Genomic DNA, 17,583 nt, shown 5'->3' with positions numbered 1-17,583 from the left:
TAACTGGTCCAGTTTTTAACTCCAGCACTCTTTTGAGAGGAATTATGTCTGCAGTGTGGCTGCTTAGGTTGGCTTAATAGCACGGATGGCTATACCCACAGCACCCAAGCCCTGTATGGACATGGCCTGGGGCAACCTTGACATTATCAAAGTACGAATGCAAAAAGATTGGAAAATGTCGGGGAGACTGCAGCAGAAGTACAAGTGTTGGAGCTGGGGAGGCTGGGGACAAGACCTCGGGCATGTGAGGACTCCTGCCATCCAGCTGACCACTGCTAGCTTTATAAATAAGAAAAGCCACTCTGTATTTTACTTCTTTAAAGCTCGAGAGTGCTTGGAGACATTGATGAGTAAAAGGGAGGCACTTTGCTAAATCTTTTAAGTGAAAAACACCAGGATTAAATCCCACTTTTGATGTAAGCCTCTACTCCATCTTCAAGGGCAGAAGCAAGTCGCCTCCAGCCCTGCCCGGTGCCTCGGTCCTGAATCACTCTGATGTTAATGTAAATAAAGCCCTTTGAAAAATGGCAAATGTTTTCTCAGCTGCTCTTACGCCTTTCAAAAGAAGGAGTGATTGAAATTTTTATGTCTGGAGATATAAATATATATAGTCAACAAACGTTTCTCAGTAAGAAGCTATCTATGCAAGATAACTGTTTTCTGGAAAGTACATTGTGAATCCGCGCACACACTTCGACCCCACTGCACTCCTCAGCTCTTTTCATTTTCCTTTCTCTCAGTGCTTTGCAGTTCACAAACTCCTAAATGGGCTCATCTAAGTAGCAGCAAATCAATCTTGCTCCACACGTTGTCAGCCCAGGCTCCCCGTGTCCCCAAGACATCCCTTTTTGGATAGCATGCAGTGATGGGCCGAGGTGCAGGGTCACAGAGGCTGCTGAGCCCTCAGCTGTGTGAACAGTGTCAAACTAATACACAACATGCTACTAACTGGATATTTTTTCCTTAATTAAGCTGCTTGAATTTTAAGCGAGGCTGCCGTGCTGTTTTTCCAGCCTTCCCACCTCTGTGCTGGAGGCTTTGGGGAGGCTGGCTCATAATTTAGAGCACACCAGCTACAGACTCCGGTAGGTTTATTGCTTGTAATAATATACAGCCTTGGCTTCACTTTGTGAGGCCATTGCTCTCCCTCAGAGACAGAATGCTACACTGAACTTGTAAGTATTTTTAGCAGTACTGTTCTTCTTCTCCAGTTAAGCCATAAAAACAGAGGGCACAGACATTTGAAGCATCTTTTCACAGCTTTGGGTAATTTAGCATCAGCCACCACCCCACAGCTTGCAGCACACACCAGCAAACAGCAGCCTATGCTGTAAGCACAAGTGCCAGCCATGCCCCCTCCTTTCTCATCCTGCATAACTTACAGAATCCTGGGACATCCTGAGTTGGAAAGGGCCCACAAGGATCACCAAGGCAAACTCTATGTGTGAGAGCCGTGTCCAAATGCTGCTTGAGCTTGGGCTGGGAGGCTGCCAGGAGGGAGATGTGGACCACTATGAGGGAGGCATAGAACGCAATGAAGGAGATGTAGGCTACCACGAGGCCTCCCCTCTGCCTCCTCTGGGACAGAAAGCAGCTTGATGGGTTTCTGGGATGGTTGTGGGGTCAGACACTGCTCCCTAGGAGCTGTGACAGCCCCTCCAGCACCGAGCAGGACAGGGATTTTGCTTGTGGAAGCTTGCCAGGCTTCAGAAGGCACTCGGTATCTCCTGGCTGAGGAACTGAGAGTAATGTTCTAGCAGCTTAGTGATGATTCAGTTTTTCCTTTGAAGTGTCAATGAGATTAAAATAAAATTTTAATGTTCAGATTACCAGAAAAATCAGGCTTAATTCTGGTGGAAAATGGGAACAAAACCACCTCTGCGGTCAGCGCAGCGCAGCGCTGTCACATGAGGTGCAAGGAGTTGACATTGTGAAACAGAGAGGGCTTTGCAGATCCTCTGCGTGGCTGTGGGAATGTCAGGCTGGGAACAGTGAGGGCACCTCATGCTGGGGACCAAGAGCTGGTGTGGGACTTGCCCTGCCCACCCTCTTGGCTCCCAGCAGATCAGTGATGACGAAGCTCTCATTACCTCTCACAGTCCTCTGTGTGCCGTTCAGTGGACTGGAAGGGTCATGGGATCAAGGTCATGTTCCAGCAGGGGATGGAGCATTGTGGAGGTGGGAACTCACTTTATCTAGCTTTGGTGCAGGATAATGCAAGTACGAGAGAAGGTCATGAGATAGGGCTGGCAGTGGAAACAACAGGGGATTGGTTTCTTTAGCCCTTTGTTCTGAGCTTAGCTTAGCCATTCGAGATCTGACATAAGTAGAGACATGACTTATTCTCTGAAGGAGCACTGAAGCACTGGCACAGGCTGCCCTGGAGGTGGTCCAGAACAGTGGAGATGTGGCACTGAGGGACGTGGTTTAGCAGGCAATATTGGTGGTAGGTGGGTGGTTGGACTTGATGACCTTAGAGGTCTTTTCCAACTTTAATGATTTGACGATGGAGAACGAAAACTGTAGTGCTGTCTAGCTTTGGGCCAAGGAACGAGACAAAGTTTCTTCGAAGCTTGAAGTCTCAAATATGTTTTCAAGGGAGCTGGAAAGTATTTTCCCAACACATTTTTTACTTTTACTTTTTTGTGGAAAGGGAAGTCTTTTTTATATGACCTTGCCTGGACACCCACTGGGTCAATCATGTGGTTGACCCAGGAGTATTCTATTTCCCACAGACTCTGCCTGAACGTGCAATGCACTTCCAGGTCTTGCATGGTGGTGTAAAGTTCAGCTGAGGATCACTCTGTTTTGCTCTGCTGCAGGCTCATAATCCCAGTGGGTCAAAATGTTTAGAGTTGAAGAGGTTACAGGCTTTTCTGAGGGAGTATTTAAACTCCATCTGTCAAACCACTCGGATAGAAGAAATTTATAGACTCTGCCAGCAGTATATTAAGCTGCTGTTTCCTTCCCTTTGGCTTGGTGAAATGCATTGTTTTCATGTTGCCCTAAGAAAATAATTAACTGTGGCAAATTTATGGCTATCAAAAATTACAGAATCTGTATTGACAGAATTTCTTCATCGGTGAAGAAATGGAAATTCAAGGAGCCACATGTGGGTGAGAGGCACATGAAGAAAGCTCTTGGCAAGGCCATTGGAACAACTCGGGGGCCTGGTCTTCTCAGAAAGCCATCTGAGACTCAGAACCTGCTTCATCTTCAACTGAATTGCACACAGAATCCATGCACGAGGCTTGCACACTGCAAGGAGAACTGCAGAAAATGAGACAGACTTTTTACTCTATGTCCGAACAACAGGAGTGAAAATGAGGAAGTTTGGTACTTCAGTATTGCAGGAAACCCTACTGTCACTCCCTGACTCTATTGTTTTGTACTTCAGTATGAAGTACAGATGTGAGCCTGGTAAATTAAGGGCTTCACAGATTGTTTTCTTTCTATTTTCAAGAGAAATGGCAGTGCAGGAGCACGTGATGTCAGCTGGGCAACCGTGAGACCACTTCAGTTTCTCCAGGTGCTTTGAAGAAGGTGAACTGAGTGCCAGTGTTCGACCAGGGACCGTGTAAGTGAGGCTGTGGCTCATGCAATGTCAGCTCTAGGACACGATAAGCATTGCTCAAGTGCCTGTCACTGGAACACACCAGCCAAGAGGAGTTTTGTGCTCTCTACCTTTCTGATAAAATGAATATTTCCACTGACCGAGTGCTCTTTCCCCACTGCAACCTTTTCTCCCTCCTCACTGCCATTTTCTGGGCATTCCCATGCCCCCAGAGCAATAGCCCAAGCCCATTTCAGTGTGCCATTTTCCACAAACGGTGTCCTTTTCCTCAGCAGCTAAATAAATTCAACACAATTCCAAGATCTTTACCCTTCACATAAAAGGAAGATGTTTACTGGGACAATAAACAACCAACCCAATGTCTCCATCAGGTAGGATTGAGCAGAACAGGAGAAGGATAAGAAACCACAGAACCACAGACTTGTTGAGATTGTCAAGAACCTCTGGAAGTACTCTGAAACGCCTAAATATTACAACTAGAGCTAAACACAGTATAAATACCCAGCTAGAGCAGGCTTGAGACCACTACTTAGAAATGCATGACAGTGTGAACAGTACTGCTTGCTGTTTGTTTTCATAGGAAGACTGGTGAGATTGTGGTTATTGCATGGGGCAGTGAGAAATCATACAGGAGCAGATGCAGACATACTCTTAAAGCACAACATTTTGGGCTAAGTTAGGAACATGGTTTAGGAGCCATTGTGGTTTAGGAGCTGGTAGCCCAGGGCTCCTCCAGCAGTGTGCTGCATGGTTTCCCCACAAGGAGAGCCCATGGGTTTCCCCAGAAGTATCTTCCTGATTTAAGAGACACAGGATGAGCAGCACGCTGAATCCAGTCCACATACATATTAGCAAACAGGAAGAGAAGGAAGCAAGATGGAGAAGTCTGCCTGGGAGAGCACGAGCCTGGAGAATCAGCTGCTCCAGGCTCTCTGCACACCACTTGCCCAGCTGGATATCATGCATTCAGCTCTCAAAAACTACACACAGATAACACTGGGAGCCCACATCCTCCACAGCATCCAGGATGTGAGTGATGCTGCCTTTTGCTGCTGCAGGTGAAGGACCGAGACCTGCTTGCAGGGATCTTCCCCAGCCCTTTGCTGTCTGCAGCTTCCAGATGGAATTGCTGTCTGCTTTGTGTGCAGCCCCTTCCCACCCACACACATTCCTCTCCAGCAATGCTGCTTTCTTTGGCTTATCATTCTTATCTTTTTTTCTCAAGCTGATTTAATTGGTGCCTTTAACTCTTGATGTTACTGGTTGGTCTCTCTGATATCCCTTGCTTACTCTAAGAGCAGTCATAGCCTAAAGCATTACATTTCAAACCAGCATCCAAAACTGAGGAAGGTCTTTGCTGTTGCAGCATGATCGTGCTGGCTCCGTGAGCTCACCCACACCCCATAAACCACGAGGCACAACAAGGTGGGCTGCACTTCACCAGCTGCAGAGCTGTCCAAGCAACACATAGCAGGGGTTCTTCCAGGAAGCACAAGCCTGGCTTTAATAAGCTTCTTTAAGACAAGGAAGCTGCATCCCCCTAGCAGTCTGCTTCCACAGCAGTTATTGCTCTCTGTGCTCTCAGTGTGGTTAGCTCAGCTCACCACGTACACGACACCCACTCTGGTTGTACAAGAGCAGCTCTCCAGTCCCTGGAACATCCACCTGTGGCATGGCCACACCATGGGCTGAGCCCCCAGCACGAAGCAGGTGGGTGGAGCTTTTAACACATTAACATTTTCTACGAGGGGAAATGCTGGAGTATTTTTAGCATGGCTCCAGTGTTCATCTCTGCACTGTTTTGGCCTTTTTTGGAATTTTTAACTCTGGAAACAAATACATTACCCTTTACAATAATGAAACGACACCTACTTTCATTTATTATTCAATACAAAGAGGACTACAGGCTGTACTCCTGAAGACATTAAAGGAGAAATATAAAACAGTTGCTTTTGACACAGCTTTCCCCCTTTGTAACACCAAGCAGCTCACCTACTGCTTGCCTCATCTCACCTGTCCCACTAACACATTGAGCTTTGTCTCCACTGCGAAATTCCAGCTTGAGTTGCTTTTTCCTTTGTTCCATAGGGGCTCAGTGAGAGGTCAGAGCAGCACCCTTGCTAAGTGCATCCCTTGCAGCTGCCTTGCACCACAAAATGCATTCTCCAAGGAAGGTCAGAGGGTGAAGTGTCTGACAATGATGTTTGGTTCCATTCCATGCAAACTCCATCACAGCATGGTGCCCTCTGCCACGCTGTGCTGTGGGGAGAGTGCCATTACAGAGCTAGGAACAACGAGGAGATGGAGTCTTAGCAAAATACAACAACAAGAAGTGACACAACGTGAGCCTGAGGACTGGAAGGAGATTGCATGCAGCAAGGGAGGGCTGTGCGTCTTTCTATTCCATTTCAAATCGTAGCCCCTTCCTCTTCTGGTCCCCGTGGGAAACAGGGCACCTGGGACAGGAATGAGGGGGAGAGGCTCCTGCGATCACCGAAGGACAGTAAGGTCCATCAGCTGCCACCAGCTAAGGGAGAGGAGAACAAGTTGTGTCTGTTACCAGTTCTTCTCTTCCTCCTCTTCAGAGCCCACAGCCAATGCTTCTGGAGTGGGGGAGGAGACGGGGCACAGGGCAGTGGGCTCATCTCTCGGGCAGCAACACGAAGAAGATGGCCTTGAGGAAGTGCCCAAAGCTGCAGACAGCGGCCACGAGCCAGTGGGAGCGGAGGCTGGGGTCAGTGCTCACCACACACTTGGTGATGTCTGCCTGAGGAGGGGAAGCAGAGGTCAGTGGCCATGCCCAGACCCACCCTGCCACTGTGCACCTCAAAACGAGCCACGCCTGGGGAAAGGAGTGCTACAGGAGGATCATCAAGCGTTTCCATTTTCAACAGCAAAAGAAACTTTCCTCCCTTTCCCAAGAGGAGCTTTGGCAACAGCAGCCCTCCCATCCCTTTCTGAAAAGCACGATGCTTCCCCGAGGTTGTCCTGTTTAATATCAGCTCAAGTTGCTTGCACTTTTTCTCTTGCCTTAATGTTTTACTTGGCACGCATTCAAGGAAGTAAAGCCATGATTTAAATCACGAGCAATGCAAGCTTTGTTTGTGGAAATGTGTCTGCTGGCTGCAGTGCTGCCTGGCACATGGGACAGAGGTACGGATCGCTGGGCAGCCACTGTCAGGTACTGACAGGAACAGCAGCCAGTGAGGAACAGAAATAACAATGCACTGAATTGATGGAGACTCGATCTCAGTTGGGACCAGGAGGAGAGAGTGGAAAATATCTGCAGGGTAAAGCGAACAGGACAGAGGTGGTTAGAAAAATCACATCTTCTGGGAGATTGCCTGCAAAATGGGCTGATGTTTAGCCACAAAACCAAGCACAAGGAGCTATGAGCTAACAGACTTAGGTCAGGGGTTAGGAAAAGAATATTTGCTCAGAAAGTGATGAAAGCCTGGCACTGTTGCCCAGAGTAAAGTCCCTTCCAACCCAAATCATTCTGTGAGCAGAGTGCAGTCCTCCTTGAAGAGAGGCAGCTTCAGGTGAGCATCACCTGCTCTGTGATGTAAGGAGCTCTTCGTGGCCAGCTGAGTGGAGCCGTGCTCAGCAGCACCTTGAGGCTGGCACGGTGCTCGCTTGGATAAACACAACTCAGCTGCTTAACAATCGCCTCGGTTATTGCAATCCAAACAACGCATCCCAGATAAGGCACTGAAACCGAACATTTCAAAGCCACTTAATTAAACAGGCCTTTGTGAGGCACTGATAAGCTGCCACAGTTACAGTTTGATCTTTGCCTGCTAATTATTCATTGAGCAAGTTCAGGTCTGGAGCTCTTCTTTGGAGCAAACATCCGTAGCAGCTGCTAAGAAACCTTTCCACTGCTCTGCAAAGCCACTGCTGAGACTGTGAACACTCCTTGGGGACAGATGGTACACCCAAGAGTTAAACATCTCTTCTTTCTCCTGAGAGGTGTTGGACCGTGGCAGTTAGAGGCTTTCTCCAAACTATAAAGACCATATGAGTCCTGCTGCTGAGCAGAGGCTCTCCCGCCACAGCCTGGAGCACAGAGGTTCCTCTTGGCAGCCCAAGCAGGTGTGTGGCAGGGCCATGTGCACAGAGGAAAGGCAGACACCAGGCCAAAACAAACCAGCAGCAGTGAGGTCAGGCAGCAGATGAAAGGGTCTCCAGCACAGAGCCACATCGTCTGGCCCTTATGGGAACAGGGCTGGGAAATGTCACGCTGCAATGCTTCGACTGAGAGGAACAACGCTCAGGGAAACACAGCACAAAGGCACTGGGATAAGGAGACTTCCCCTCAGCTGAAGGAACCACTTGTTTCTGGAGGGAAGCTATCTCCTCTGTGCAGCCCAGAGCCGCTGATAAGGGTGCTTACGACAGGAGGCAATCAGCACCAGCCAGCAGCTTTCACAGCCCTGTTGTCTGATCAGGGGCTTCCCTTTCCTAGGGCTGGATCCTGAGAGCAAGCAGTGTGGCTTCAGCAGCACACAGCAAACAGAATGGCACCGGAGTAGGAATGGCTGCACCAGGAGCAGACAAGGACAGGGCTCCTCTCCTCGGCTGAGGATCTGTGCAGGGATGTGCACTGTGATGGGCTCTGTGGCTTGCTTGCTATGCAACAGACTTTCCAAAAATATCCATTTGGAACTATCAAACACTTTGTTTTGAAGTCTAACAACACACCACAAAAATTAAAACAAGATGTTAACTTATCTGAACATACATGGCTTACCAGAACAAGGAAGCAAGTTAGTTGGGAAAATAGGAGGAGGGGACATGTTCCTATGCAACATTCCAATTTTAAGGAAGCTTTTTTTTTTTTTAATCTCCCAAAGGAAAAACTGTTTTGGAGAAAACATTTCCATCAGCCCAGTGCTCAGAGTAAACCTCACTTATGGGCTGAGGTGGGGATTTTAGGTCCAGGAACAGTACAGCTTGGTGAGTTCATTCCCAAGGTGAATGGGGTCATTCCATGACCCCAAGGTGACAGCATTAGAGAGGGCAGGAATGACCAAAGGTGGCAATGACACTTATGTGGCAAGGGATCAGAAATCAGGATGCTGCTACCTTTCCAGCTGCCCCCATCTTGTACATCACCCTGCTTCTGACCCTGCCCACAGCTCAGCCACCAGCTCCTGGGGAGGTTGCTGGTGAGTGTCTGGCTATTCCACAGCACCTAAATAAAGCTCTTACTTGAAATTGCTCTCTACAGGAGCATTGTATTTCCCACAGGCTATAGAGAGAATCACAGAAATCAGGTGCTGGCTTCTGTTTACAGTCTGCTGCTACAACTGCCTGCCTGCTCTAGAGAAACTCAGGACAGGAACAGAAGAGGCATCAGTGGGTGTGGATTGAATTAGTGCACAGGAAGCTGAGGACCAGAACAGCTGATGCTGTTGAGGTCAGGATAAGGAAACAGCAACAGCTACACTAGCCTAGCACAGGTGTAGGAACAATCTCACTCAGTATTATCCGACATGAAGATTCATTAACTGGGCTGTTTCCTGGTCTGCCCGTGGGGAAGCAAGCCAGACCAGCCAGCTTGTCTTACCCATCCTCCTCGCCTCTTCAGCCACGTCACCAAGGTCTTGCGGACAAACTCTCCCAGGCAGTCCACGATGGTGTGGACCATGGCTGGCTGTGCGTGCCGCACGCAGTCCACTGCCAGCCCCGCTGCCACCGCGTACAGGGACACCACCTTGCCCCACGTTATGCCTGTGGAAAGAAGAGAAAGTGGTCACATTTACATGGATCAAAGGGCAAAGCCCTCCTCTGTCACATATGCCCACCCTGCGAGCACGAGGCTTTGAGCCTGGCTGTTGCAGTGGTCCTGCATGCCTGCCTGTGTAAAGCTGGGTGTGCTGTGACCACTGCTTAGCTCCACGTGTGCAGCTTTGGAGGAAGCAGCCCAAAGATGCCACCCGAAGACAGAAGGACATTCCTGCTTGTTTTTTTTTCCTAGATCAAAGGAGGCTGTCCCAAAGAGACAGAGCACATAAGCAATGAGCATCTGCACAGTCCATTCTACCATAACCAAGAGCTACAGGTCCAAGACAGTCGGAGTCCTCCTGGACTCAATCTCTAACCAGGTAACTCCACGAGCACTTCACAGCTCATGGAGCTGCCCCACTGAGGGCAGTGCAGCCAGCCATGTCCACCAGCTATCTAATCTCCCCTAAGCAGAGCTTCCTGCCAGCAGCAAGCACCCCGTGGATGCCGTCCCAGTAGCAGCCACCTCCCTGCAGCGCTGGCAATCCATCTCTGAGCTGTGCTCTGGGCACCAGCCAGCTCCTGGGTATCCCCATGCTGAGCCAGCACCACAGGGTGTAAATCCTCCACGCTCAGGCATCACAGCTGCTAATCTCTGATCAGGCTTTTAGCAGGAGCAGAAACATGGGAACACTGCATGCACACAGCACAGGAGTATGTGGATTTCATCTGGCTCTGCTGGGAAGTTTGCTTTATAGAGAAACTATTCAAATATCAGCCACAGGAATGGTTTGCTAGGCGGACGAATATCCATTTGTTCCAAAAAAGCCATTTTTCCACTCATGACTGATGCGACATCAAAATCTACAGAAGAACATTTTGCAAGGCACTGTAGCAGCAATAATAACCCCCTGTGATCTTCTGTTCTCCATAGGTATTATCGTGGGATCATAGGAAGCTACTGATAAAGTGGCTGATATTTTCCTGGAGGTATTCCAGAGCTGTGCAGATGTGGCACTGAGGGACATGGTCAGTGGGCATGGTGGGATGGGTCAGACCTGGTGACCTTAGAGATCTTTTCCAACCTCTGCGATTCTGATTCTGTGGTTCTAACATACAGCAAAGCAGTTTGCCCTTTGACACTGGTCCTGCTCCAGGGAAGGATGTAGGGAACACCCCTGCAGTTCTTGCAATCCCCACTGGTCAATGGTGCTTGTTGCAGGCTGTCAGATTCTGGATATTTCAGGGGGTGAAGCCCACCCCAGCACAGGGACAGAGCCCTCCCCTTCACACGGGTGACACAAGCTGGCAGCAATGCTTGTCGAAGTGATGGATGTGAAGGGCTCAGTGGTCACATCCCATTCCCTCCTCTTTACAGAGCACTCTATAAGGGTCAAACCAATCCCTGACGCTGCTTTTCCTGTTCACAGCAAACCTGAGCCACAGAGGTTGGGGAGTAGGAAATCCCCTCCCAATTCCTCCACACCACAGCTCCCATCACCAGTGCTGGAGGCAGGGTGGCAGCAGCTGGATGCATCTGCACCAGCTGGATGGGACTGGTCCTGGAAAGAGTGATTAAAGCAGAAAATGCCCTAAATTTTCTGCCCACAGACATGCAACACAAAAAGACACTTAGAAGTTGTTTTTAAAAGTAAGAAATACAAGTTGCAGCCTCAAGGCCAGCCTTGGAGCTGGAGGTATGTAAACACTGTGAGCCCGAGGGAAAATAAATTAGCAGGAAAGAGCTGCTCTTGAATGCATTCCCACTGCATGTCAGCGAGCCCAGGGGAGTGTGTGGCCACACAGCCCCAGCACCGTGCTGCCCAAGCACTCAGATAAACTGCCCTCGCTCCACTCAGCATCCACCAGACCTGCCAGTCAGACCTCAGAGAAACATAATCTAGTGCTACATTTCAGCAGCTTGGAGGACACAGCCAGGCTCAGCACACTCTCCTCTGGTGGAAAAAAAGGTGCCAAGAGGGATGTGCACAAGGCACAGGGCTCACCACAGCCCAAGCACTGATAATTCAAAGCTTACCAGCACTCAAAACTATAAAACCAGGATAATCATAGAAGCATAGAATCACTGAGGTTGGAAAAGACCTCTAAGGTCATCTGGTCCACCCACCAACCCATCCCCACCATATTGTGGCTCTGGGCAGGCTGCTCTAGTGGTTGGTGACCCTGCCCATGGCAGGGGGGTTGAAATTAGGTGATCTTTCAGGTCCTTTTCAACCCAGGCCATTCTATGACTCTGTTAGACGCCCACTGACCACATCCCTCAGTGCTACATTCACACAGTGGTGCCAAGCAGGGGGCCAGCTGTCCTCTCGAGAAGGATAGGGTCAAACTCTCACATTCCATTGCTGGACAGGCACTGTGAGTCACTGATGGGCTCCTCAGATTGTCTTGGCACTGCTCTGTCATTTGGAGCTGTTTTCTTAATAAACTGGACAATGAAAAACAGAGTCAGATGCTTTAGCCATTGGCAATTGGCTTGAAAATTCAGGCTGCATTTGAGCTCTCCTATTTCCTCCGCCCAGTAAGAGCCTCTTTCCTCTGAACTATGAAAAAAATGAGGAGTAAGTGTCTGGCTGTGACTGCCAGCACTGATCTGCTGGATTTAACATTAAATGCTGGGTCCTGAGACTGCCGCTAGGACTCAGGATTGCTAAAATCAGCGAACTCTTCCCCCTCTGCTTCTCAGCAGCCCTCTAGCAAGAGAAGATACAGTAAGGAGCTGATAAAAGCCATTGAAGCACTGCCCCAGCCTCACACCCACAGGCTGGTTGGTATGAGGCAGAGATGAGAATGAAACCAGAGCACGCAATACAGTGTAAGGTTGGAACCCACACCAGTGCACAGCCATCTGCTGGAGGCTAACACAGCACTGAGTCCCCAGCACCCACAGCAGAGCTTCAATCTGGGCTCTTACAACGTCCCCAAGGCTTCCCCACTGCCATCCTCAAAGGGCTGAGTCTGCAGCCTTATCACCCCAAAGCCCCCAAGCCTGAGGCCAAGAGGTACAATTTCCAGCTTTACTTTCATCAACAAAAATAGGACCATAACATTTAAAAGCATTCAAGCTTCTCTCACTCAACTCCTGAGCTGGGAAATTAAGAACAATGAGTGCAGCTCTCAACAAATGCACACTGTCAGAGCACGAGGTGGGGCTCCCAGCAGCCAGTAGGGTTTTCTCCCAGCTCATGGCACGCTGCTCTGCCTGGAGCCATCCAGCTTTCTGCTTAATTCCCCATGTCGCCTGGGAGGTGGGCTGGTTTGGATGCAGTCAGCTGTGCTCAGCTAAGAGGATAACCTACTTGCCTGTGCTGCAAATACTCACGCCTGCAAACCTGACCTCTGCATTTCTGTAAGCCTCAGGGCTAATAATGCTGAGCGCTGAAATGACAAGACTGGGCACCTGCCCTTTGACACGGCCACACTCAGACATCCCTGCTGGTCCTGCCTCTGAGCACAAGACAGCAGCTGGAAGCAGCAGGCTCCATCGCAGCCCTGGCTGTCGCAGGGGGAAAGGAAGCCAGGAAGAGGGAACTCCCTTGTGATGAGTTAGCTCTGGCTCCCAGCACCAGCAGCATGAGCTGGAACAAGGGAGGCTCCCGTGTAATGAACCTGCTCCGGTTGCCAGCGGTGAGCAAAGGAGCTTGGAATGAGCGACCTCCCTGTGTGATGCTGTAACACCACCTCCTACAGAGGCAGAGCAGGAGACAGCTTCTAGAATGAGCAAGAAATGCCAGGAGGATGCACAGAATGGGGCACTTCCCTGCCAGAACAACAGAGCACGGAGGAGCTCATTAAATCATTACAGAAGGGCGTGCAGCCAAACTGCCCACGGCTCTTTCCGAAACCTGGCCCCACCTTGCAGCCGTCCCATAACAGCGGCCCCATCCTGTTCCTGCCCGCCCCAGCCCTGTCTGGGTGTGGTACCTGCAGTGAAGATCTGTGCAGCCACGGCCAGGAAAGCGTCCGTCACCACCGTCTCCGAGTGCAGCGAGATGTTCAGCTGGCGGGCGATGTTGCGGTACACATTGGGGCGAATGTATTCCAGCTCATCCCCTGCAAACAAGCGGTCGGGGTCAGCATGCTGGAATCAAGGCTTGGCCCACCCCTCCACCTGGTGTTAAACAGGCAGCACGGTGCCCAGGGTCACCCAGAAGCAGCCCTGGCATCGTGGTCCTTCTTTCCAGTATCACCTGTGCCCGCCTTTCCCCACGGCCTGAAAGGAACAAGGCAGCAGTGAAAGGGAGGCACATGCACCTGTGTGAGTTGTTGGGAGATATGCCCTTTCTCAACCTGCACAAAGAAGTGGTGAGATTAGAGTGACTCAGGTGTGCTGGAGGCTGATGGAAACCAGGAATCCACCCAGAGCCACACAGCACTGAGCAGAGACTCACAGCTCAGCTCTTTGTGCACAGAGCAATGGAGCAGAGCTCCTACCCTCCTCCCAGTGGTCCCTTTGCCTTTAATGAGGGCTGCAGAGATGCTGCAGGAGCATTACACAGTGAGCACAGCAGGGGACCAAAGCCCTGTGCACAGAGGCTCTTATTTGGCCATCTAGATGAACTCTTGTCCTTCTGCATAGGAGCACCCAAGGGGAGAGGAGGGCTGTCATGGCCCCTAGACATCTGGTCTGTAGGGTCACAGAGTCATCGAACACTCTGACTTGGGTGGGATCCATTGAGTCTATGTAACTGCAGGGCCCAGGCAGCTTGTCCCAGCCGGAGGGCAACCAAGCCCCCACAGAACAGCATTAAATGGTAACTGGGAACAAAGGCATCACCACATCAGGGGTTTGTTAAGCAGCAGCTGCTCAACTTGAATTCATAGAACTATTTGCCAGCACTCAGCACAACACAGCAGAGCCTGGCTTCACAGGAGGCCACAGACAAACTCCTCTGGCCCTTTGTACCCAGGGCATTGTTCCACACAGGCCAAGGAAAGAGGAAACACTGCACCCACATGGCCAGGGCTGATAAGAGGCACCATTCCTTACATCCTCAGCAGCTGCTCTAGCCCTGAGGAGAACACACAGACAGAGGGGTGGCTGGGAAACAATTTGGGCTGGGCTCGGTGCCTGCAGCCTCTGGTTCAGATCCACCAGACCCACACCACACACGGTAGGTTGGTCTGAGATCACTTGGGTTTTACCATCTCTCACTATCCTACTAAAAGAACAGCTCCCTCTTCTTGCTGCATGGGAGCCAAACAAGCCATGGCTCTCTCCAAGCAGATTTGCTCAGAGAATCACTGAGTTCCCATGACTATCAGCCAAACCTCTCCATCTGGAGGAGAATCAGTGGCAGCAGAGTCACCCAGGAGACGCCTCCAGACTCAGGCTGCCACCTGCTTGCCCTTCAGTGTCCTCCTGGCCTCCCACAGAAGATCTGGCTCAACCCCAGCCCAGGAAAAAACTGGAGAGAGAAAGAGGCAGCCAGGCTGACAGACGGACAAAAACAAAAGAAGATTCAGCACAGAAGAGAAAACATGTAAAAGAATAGTAGTTTAATAAAAGCCAGCCAAAATAAAGCCATCTACACCTTAAAAAGATGTTTGAGATAACATCCAAAAGAACTAGAAAGAAAGAGGAGAAAGTGGGGGAACCAGTCTGGCCCTGAGATGGCTGGGCTCGGTTAAAGGTTGCTTCACCACACTTATTTGAACTTTGGTGTAATTAAATCAGATGCAAATGCCAGTGGGAGTTTCCAAGCCAAATGTGAACTGATATTCCAACCTGCAGGCAAAGAGAGATGTTGGAAGCAACCTCCCAGAACCAGAGTGCAGGGAACTGAGATGAGTGCTCGACTTGAGCACGCAGGTTGAAGCCTAAAGCCAGAGGGTGCTCAGGCTGCAAACACAGCTCCAGAACTGCTCTCACAGCCACATCAAGTGCACATCTGAGTGTTCTGCCAGGGCAGCCGCTGGGTGTCCACGTGGGCTGTGGTTTAAGAAGTCACCAGCAGCCCTGTGCTGTTGGGTACAGACAGCCATCCTTGTTGTCCTGCATCACAAGGCTTAGTTTGGTGCAGAGGTCTCTGTATGGCCACAGCTGTACTCTGCCCCAAGCATGGATCATTCTACAGCTGCCCCAGTGACCAAAAGCGAGAAAAGTTCTTGCTAAATGGTTGAAGCAGGTAAAGGCAAAGAGAGCTCACTGTTAACACACTGCCATTGAAAAGCAGCTGTTACAAAATCTCTGGTCCACATATCTAAGCAATTACCCTTAATTAAACACCTCTGCAGCTGGGCAAGCAACCACCTCTGTGGGCTGCTGATGAAGCCCAGCTGTGGAGCAGCCAGGATCCCACCAGTAGCCCTGTTCAAAATGCCAAGCTAAGAACTATGGAGAGAAACAAAACTCTTACACAGATGCAGTCTTAAACAATTAAACCTAATTTGCTGTTGGGTCTCAGAACCACAGCGCTGAGCAATAACCAAGGACATGCAAGCCTAGGAGCTGCCTAGGGGAGATCCCCAAGCCCAGACCACAAGCAGGGACTCACCCAGGCGCAGCAGAATGGCAGACACCTCGGCCAGCTTGCCACCAGGCACTGGGGCACTGTGCTCAGGTTTGCTCCAGCTGACGCCCGCACGGATCAGCCTCGAGTTGATGTAGTCCCTGCAGAGAGCCTTGGCTTGGGACACAAGCTCCTTGTCGGTGGGAGACCTGTCAAACACCTCCATCACCTCTGCAGCAAAGACAGAGGAGCAGCGCAGCACTTCCATTGTCGTGGTGGAGCCACTCGGCTCCAGGCTGGGCTGAGCCTGAGGGAGGCAGTGATCCACGAGGCTCCGTCACAGCTCCCAGGAGCTGCTCCCCCAAGGACAGCTTTTCATGGTACCTGTTGAATAAGAGCATCTCTAAGTTCTCCAGAACTCCAACCAGAAGCCCAGGTATCGGACCTGACAGTTCCACTGATGTTGGCAGCATCATGCTTACAAGAGTGGTCTCATCCTCTGTCCCCCAGCTGCTCTGACCCCACCAGCAGCACGGCCTGCAGCAGTTCTCAGCCACCGATTGCCCATTCACATTCAGCAGCCCCAGAACCGCACTGCAGACAGACTGGATGGTCAGACACAGAAACAATTCATAGGACGTGCAGACAACCTCATCTTGTTTCAATTAAACTGGAAAAAAACCTGAATCCTAAATACCAGCTGCAGCAACCTCAGCCAGACGCAGACATTCCAGCACAGTGGGGCATGGATCTGTCTGAAGGAATGGCACTAGCAGACAGCACAGGAGCACATGAGATGTCCCACCAGCCCTTGGCTGTGATGGAAGACCTGGTCCTTACCAAGTTATCAGAACAGGTTTTGGTTCTGCAGTTTTTTCTGCTACTCAAAATGCTTCAGTAACAGCAAAAAAAGGAACCAGATTCTGAAAAAGAAGCTTCCAGGTGTGAAGAGCTAAGGAGAAAACTCAGAACTTCTTCAGCCACCTGAATTCATCTTGGTCTTTCTAGCCCTGGTGCTGCTTTGGGAAGCAGACTCAGACCTAAGGCTCTGCTCAGGTGTCAGCCAATGCATTTCTCAGTCCCCATTGTTACACAGCTGCTTACAGTAACGCATTTCAGACTAAACAAAGCCAGTTACTTTTGCTCTTCCTAATGAAAAATATAATTACCCCTCGTGTTGCACTTTGGTCCCGACACAGTGGCTCCCGATGGGATGGTCCAGTGCTCCTCCGGCCGAGCTGGGTCAATGGGTGTAGGGTTCCACTGCCCCACTGTGCCCCATCTCCCTCAGCCCCACATCCCGCTGACAGCCCTGGGGCTCGCCGCGCTGCTTTTAAGGGACAGAGGCAGGGGAAAGCTTCTAGCTTTAGCCTTGTAAGGAAGATGAAATAACCGGGAGGTGGGGTTGTGGGAGCCGGAGAGCTGCGTTTCCTCCGCCCCTTTCCGTGCTCTTAAGGAGGTTCGCTGCAGCCGATTTCGGGACCACGCTCTGGAGTGAGCAGGGAGCGCTGGAATAGGAGGGGGAGGCCGTGCTGCAGCCGCTGCTCAGCCCTGAGCCATGGGGGGGATGAGCAGAGAGCCGTGGGCACGGCGAGGGCAGGCGGGGTGTGCACCCCTGCGGCTGCTTAAGCACAACTGGACTCACTTTGTGATGGAAAATCTTCTCACAGTATCAGTACGGTTGGAAAAGAGGCCCCAAAATCCGCAGGTCCAACCCCACCCGCTGTGCCCACTGCCCACATCCCTCAGTGCCACATCTCAGTGGAGCACCTCCAGGGACGGTGACCCCACCACCTCCCTGTGCAG

General features: G+C 50.7%; 1 protein-coding gene across 5 annotated transcripts; it reads right to left on the bottom strand.

Annotated features, from left to right (window-relative positions):
* Positions 1-2,394: 2,394 nt before the first annotated feature.
* BOK (BCL2 family apoptosis regulator BOK) lies at positions 2,395-17,158 on the bottom strand. Of its 5 annotated transcripts, XR_010622905.1 has the most exons (7): positions 16,947-16,972; positions 16,618-16,700; positions 15,823-16,161; positions 13,250-13,378; positions 9,147-9,310; positions 6,135-6,341; positions 2,396-3,258 (listed from the first exon to the last, which is right to left on the bottom strand). XR_010622905.1 is itself a non-coding variant. In XM_065747890.1 (6 exons), exons 3-6 carry the CDS (start codon positions 16,043-16,045, stop codon positions 3,217-3,219), a joined length of 558 nt encoding a protein of 185 aa, XP_065603962.1. In that variant the 5' UTR covers positions 16,046-16,161; positions 16,618-16,700; positions 16,947-16,972; the 3' UTR covers positions 2,395-3,216. The 5 variants fall into 5 exon arrangements, 4 of the variants coding, with proteins under 4 accessions (XP_065603962.1, XP_065603960.1, XP_065603961.1 ...); XM_065747890.1 differs by lacking the exon at positions 6,135-6,341 and having other exon boundaries at positions 2,395-3,258; XM_065747888.1 differs by lacking the exon at positions 2,396-3,258 and having other exon boundaries at positions 5,432-6,341.
* Between the last annotated feature and the right edge of the window lie 425 nt (positions 17,159-17,583).

This window comes from Cyrtonyx montezumae, unplaced genomic scaffold, assembly GCF_038088225.1.
Source record: "Cyrtonyx montezumae isolate F1298 unplaced genomic scaffold, pur_monq_1.0 scaffold_5, whole genome shotgun sequence".
In the NCBI taxonomy this organism is placed as follows: Eukaryota; Metazoa; Chordata; class Aves; order Galliformes; family Odontophoridae; genus Cyrtonyx; species Cyrtonyx montezumae.
This window is presented reverse-complemented; position numbering and strand designations above follow the sequence as displayed.

What these genes read in the sequence shown, in the direction of transcription:
- BOK (XM_065747889.1), bottom strand. Translation starts at nt 16,045, where the DNA reads ATGGAAGTGCTGCGCTGCTCCTCTGTCTTTGCTGCAGAGGTGATGGAG. An exon ending in TGCCATTCTGCTGCGCCTGG is followed by an intron (nt 13,379 to 15,822) that starts GTGAGTCCCTGC and finishes GCTTGTTTGCAG; the next exon opens with GGGATGAGCTGGAATACATT. An exon ending in TGAAGAGGCGAGGAGGATGG is followed by an intron (nt 6,342 to 9,146) that starts GTAAGACAAGCT and finishes TCCCCTCCTCAG; the next exon opens with GCAGACATCACCAAGTGTGT.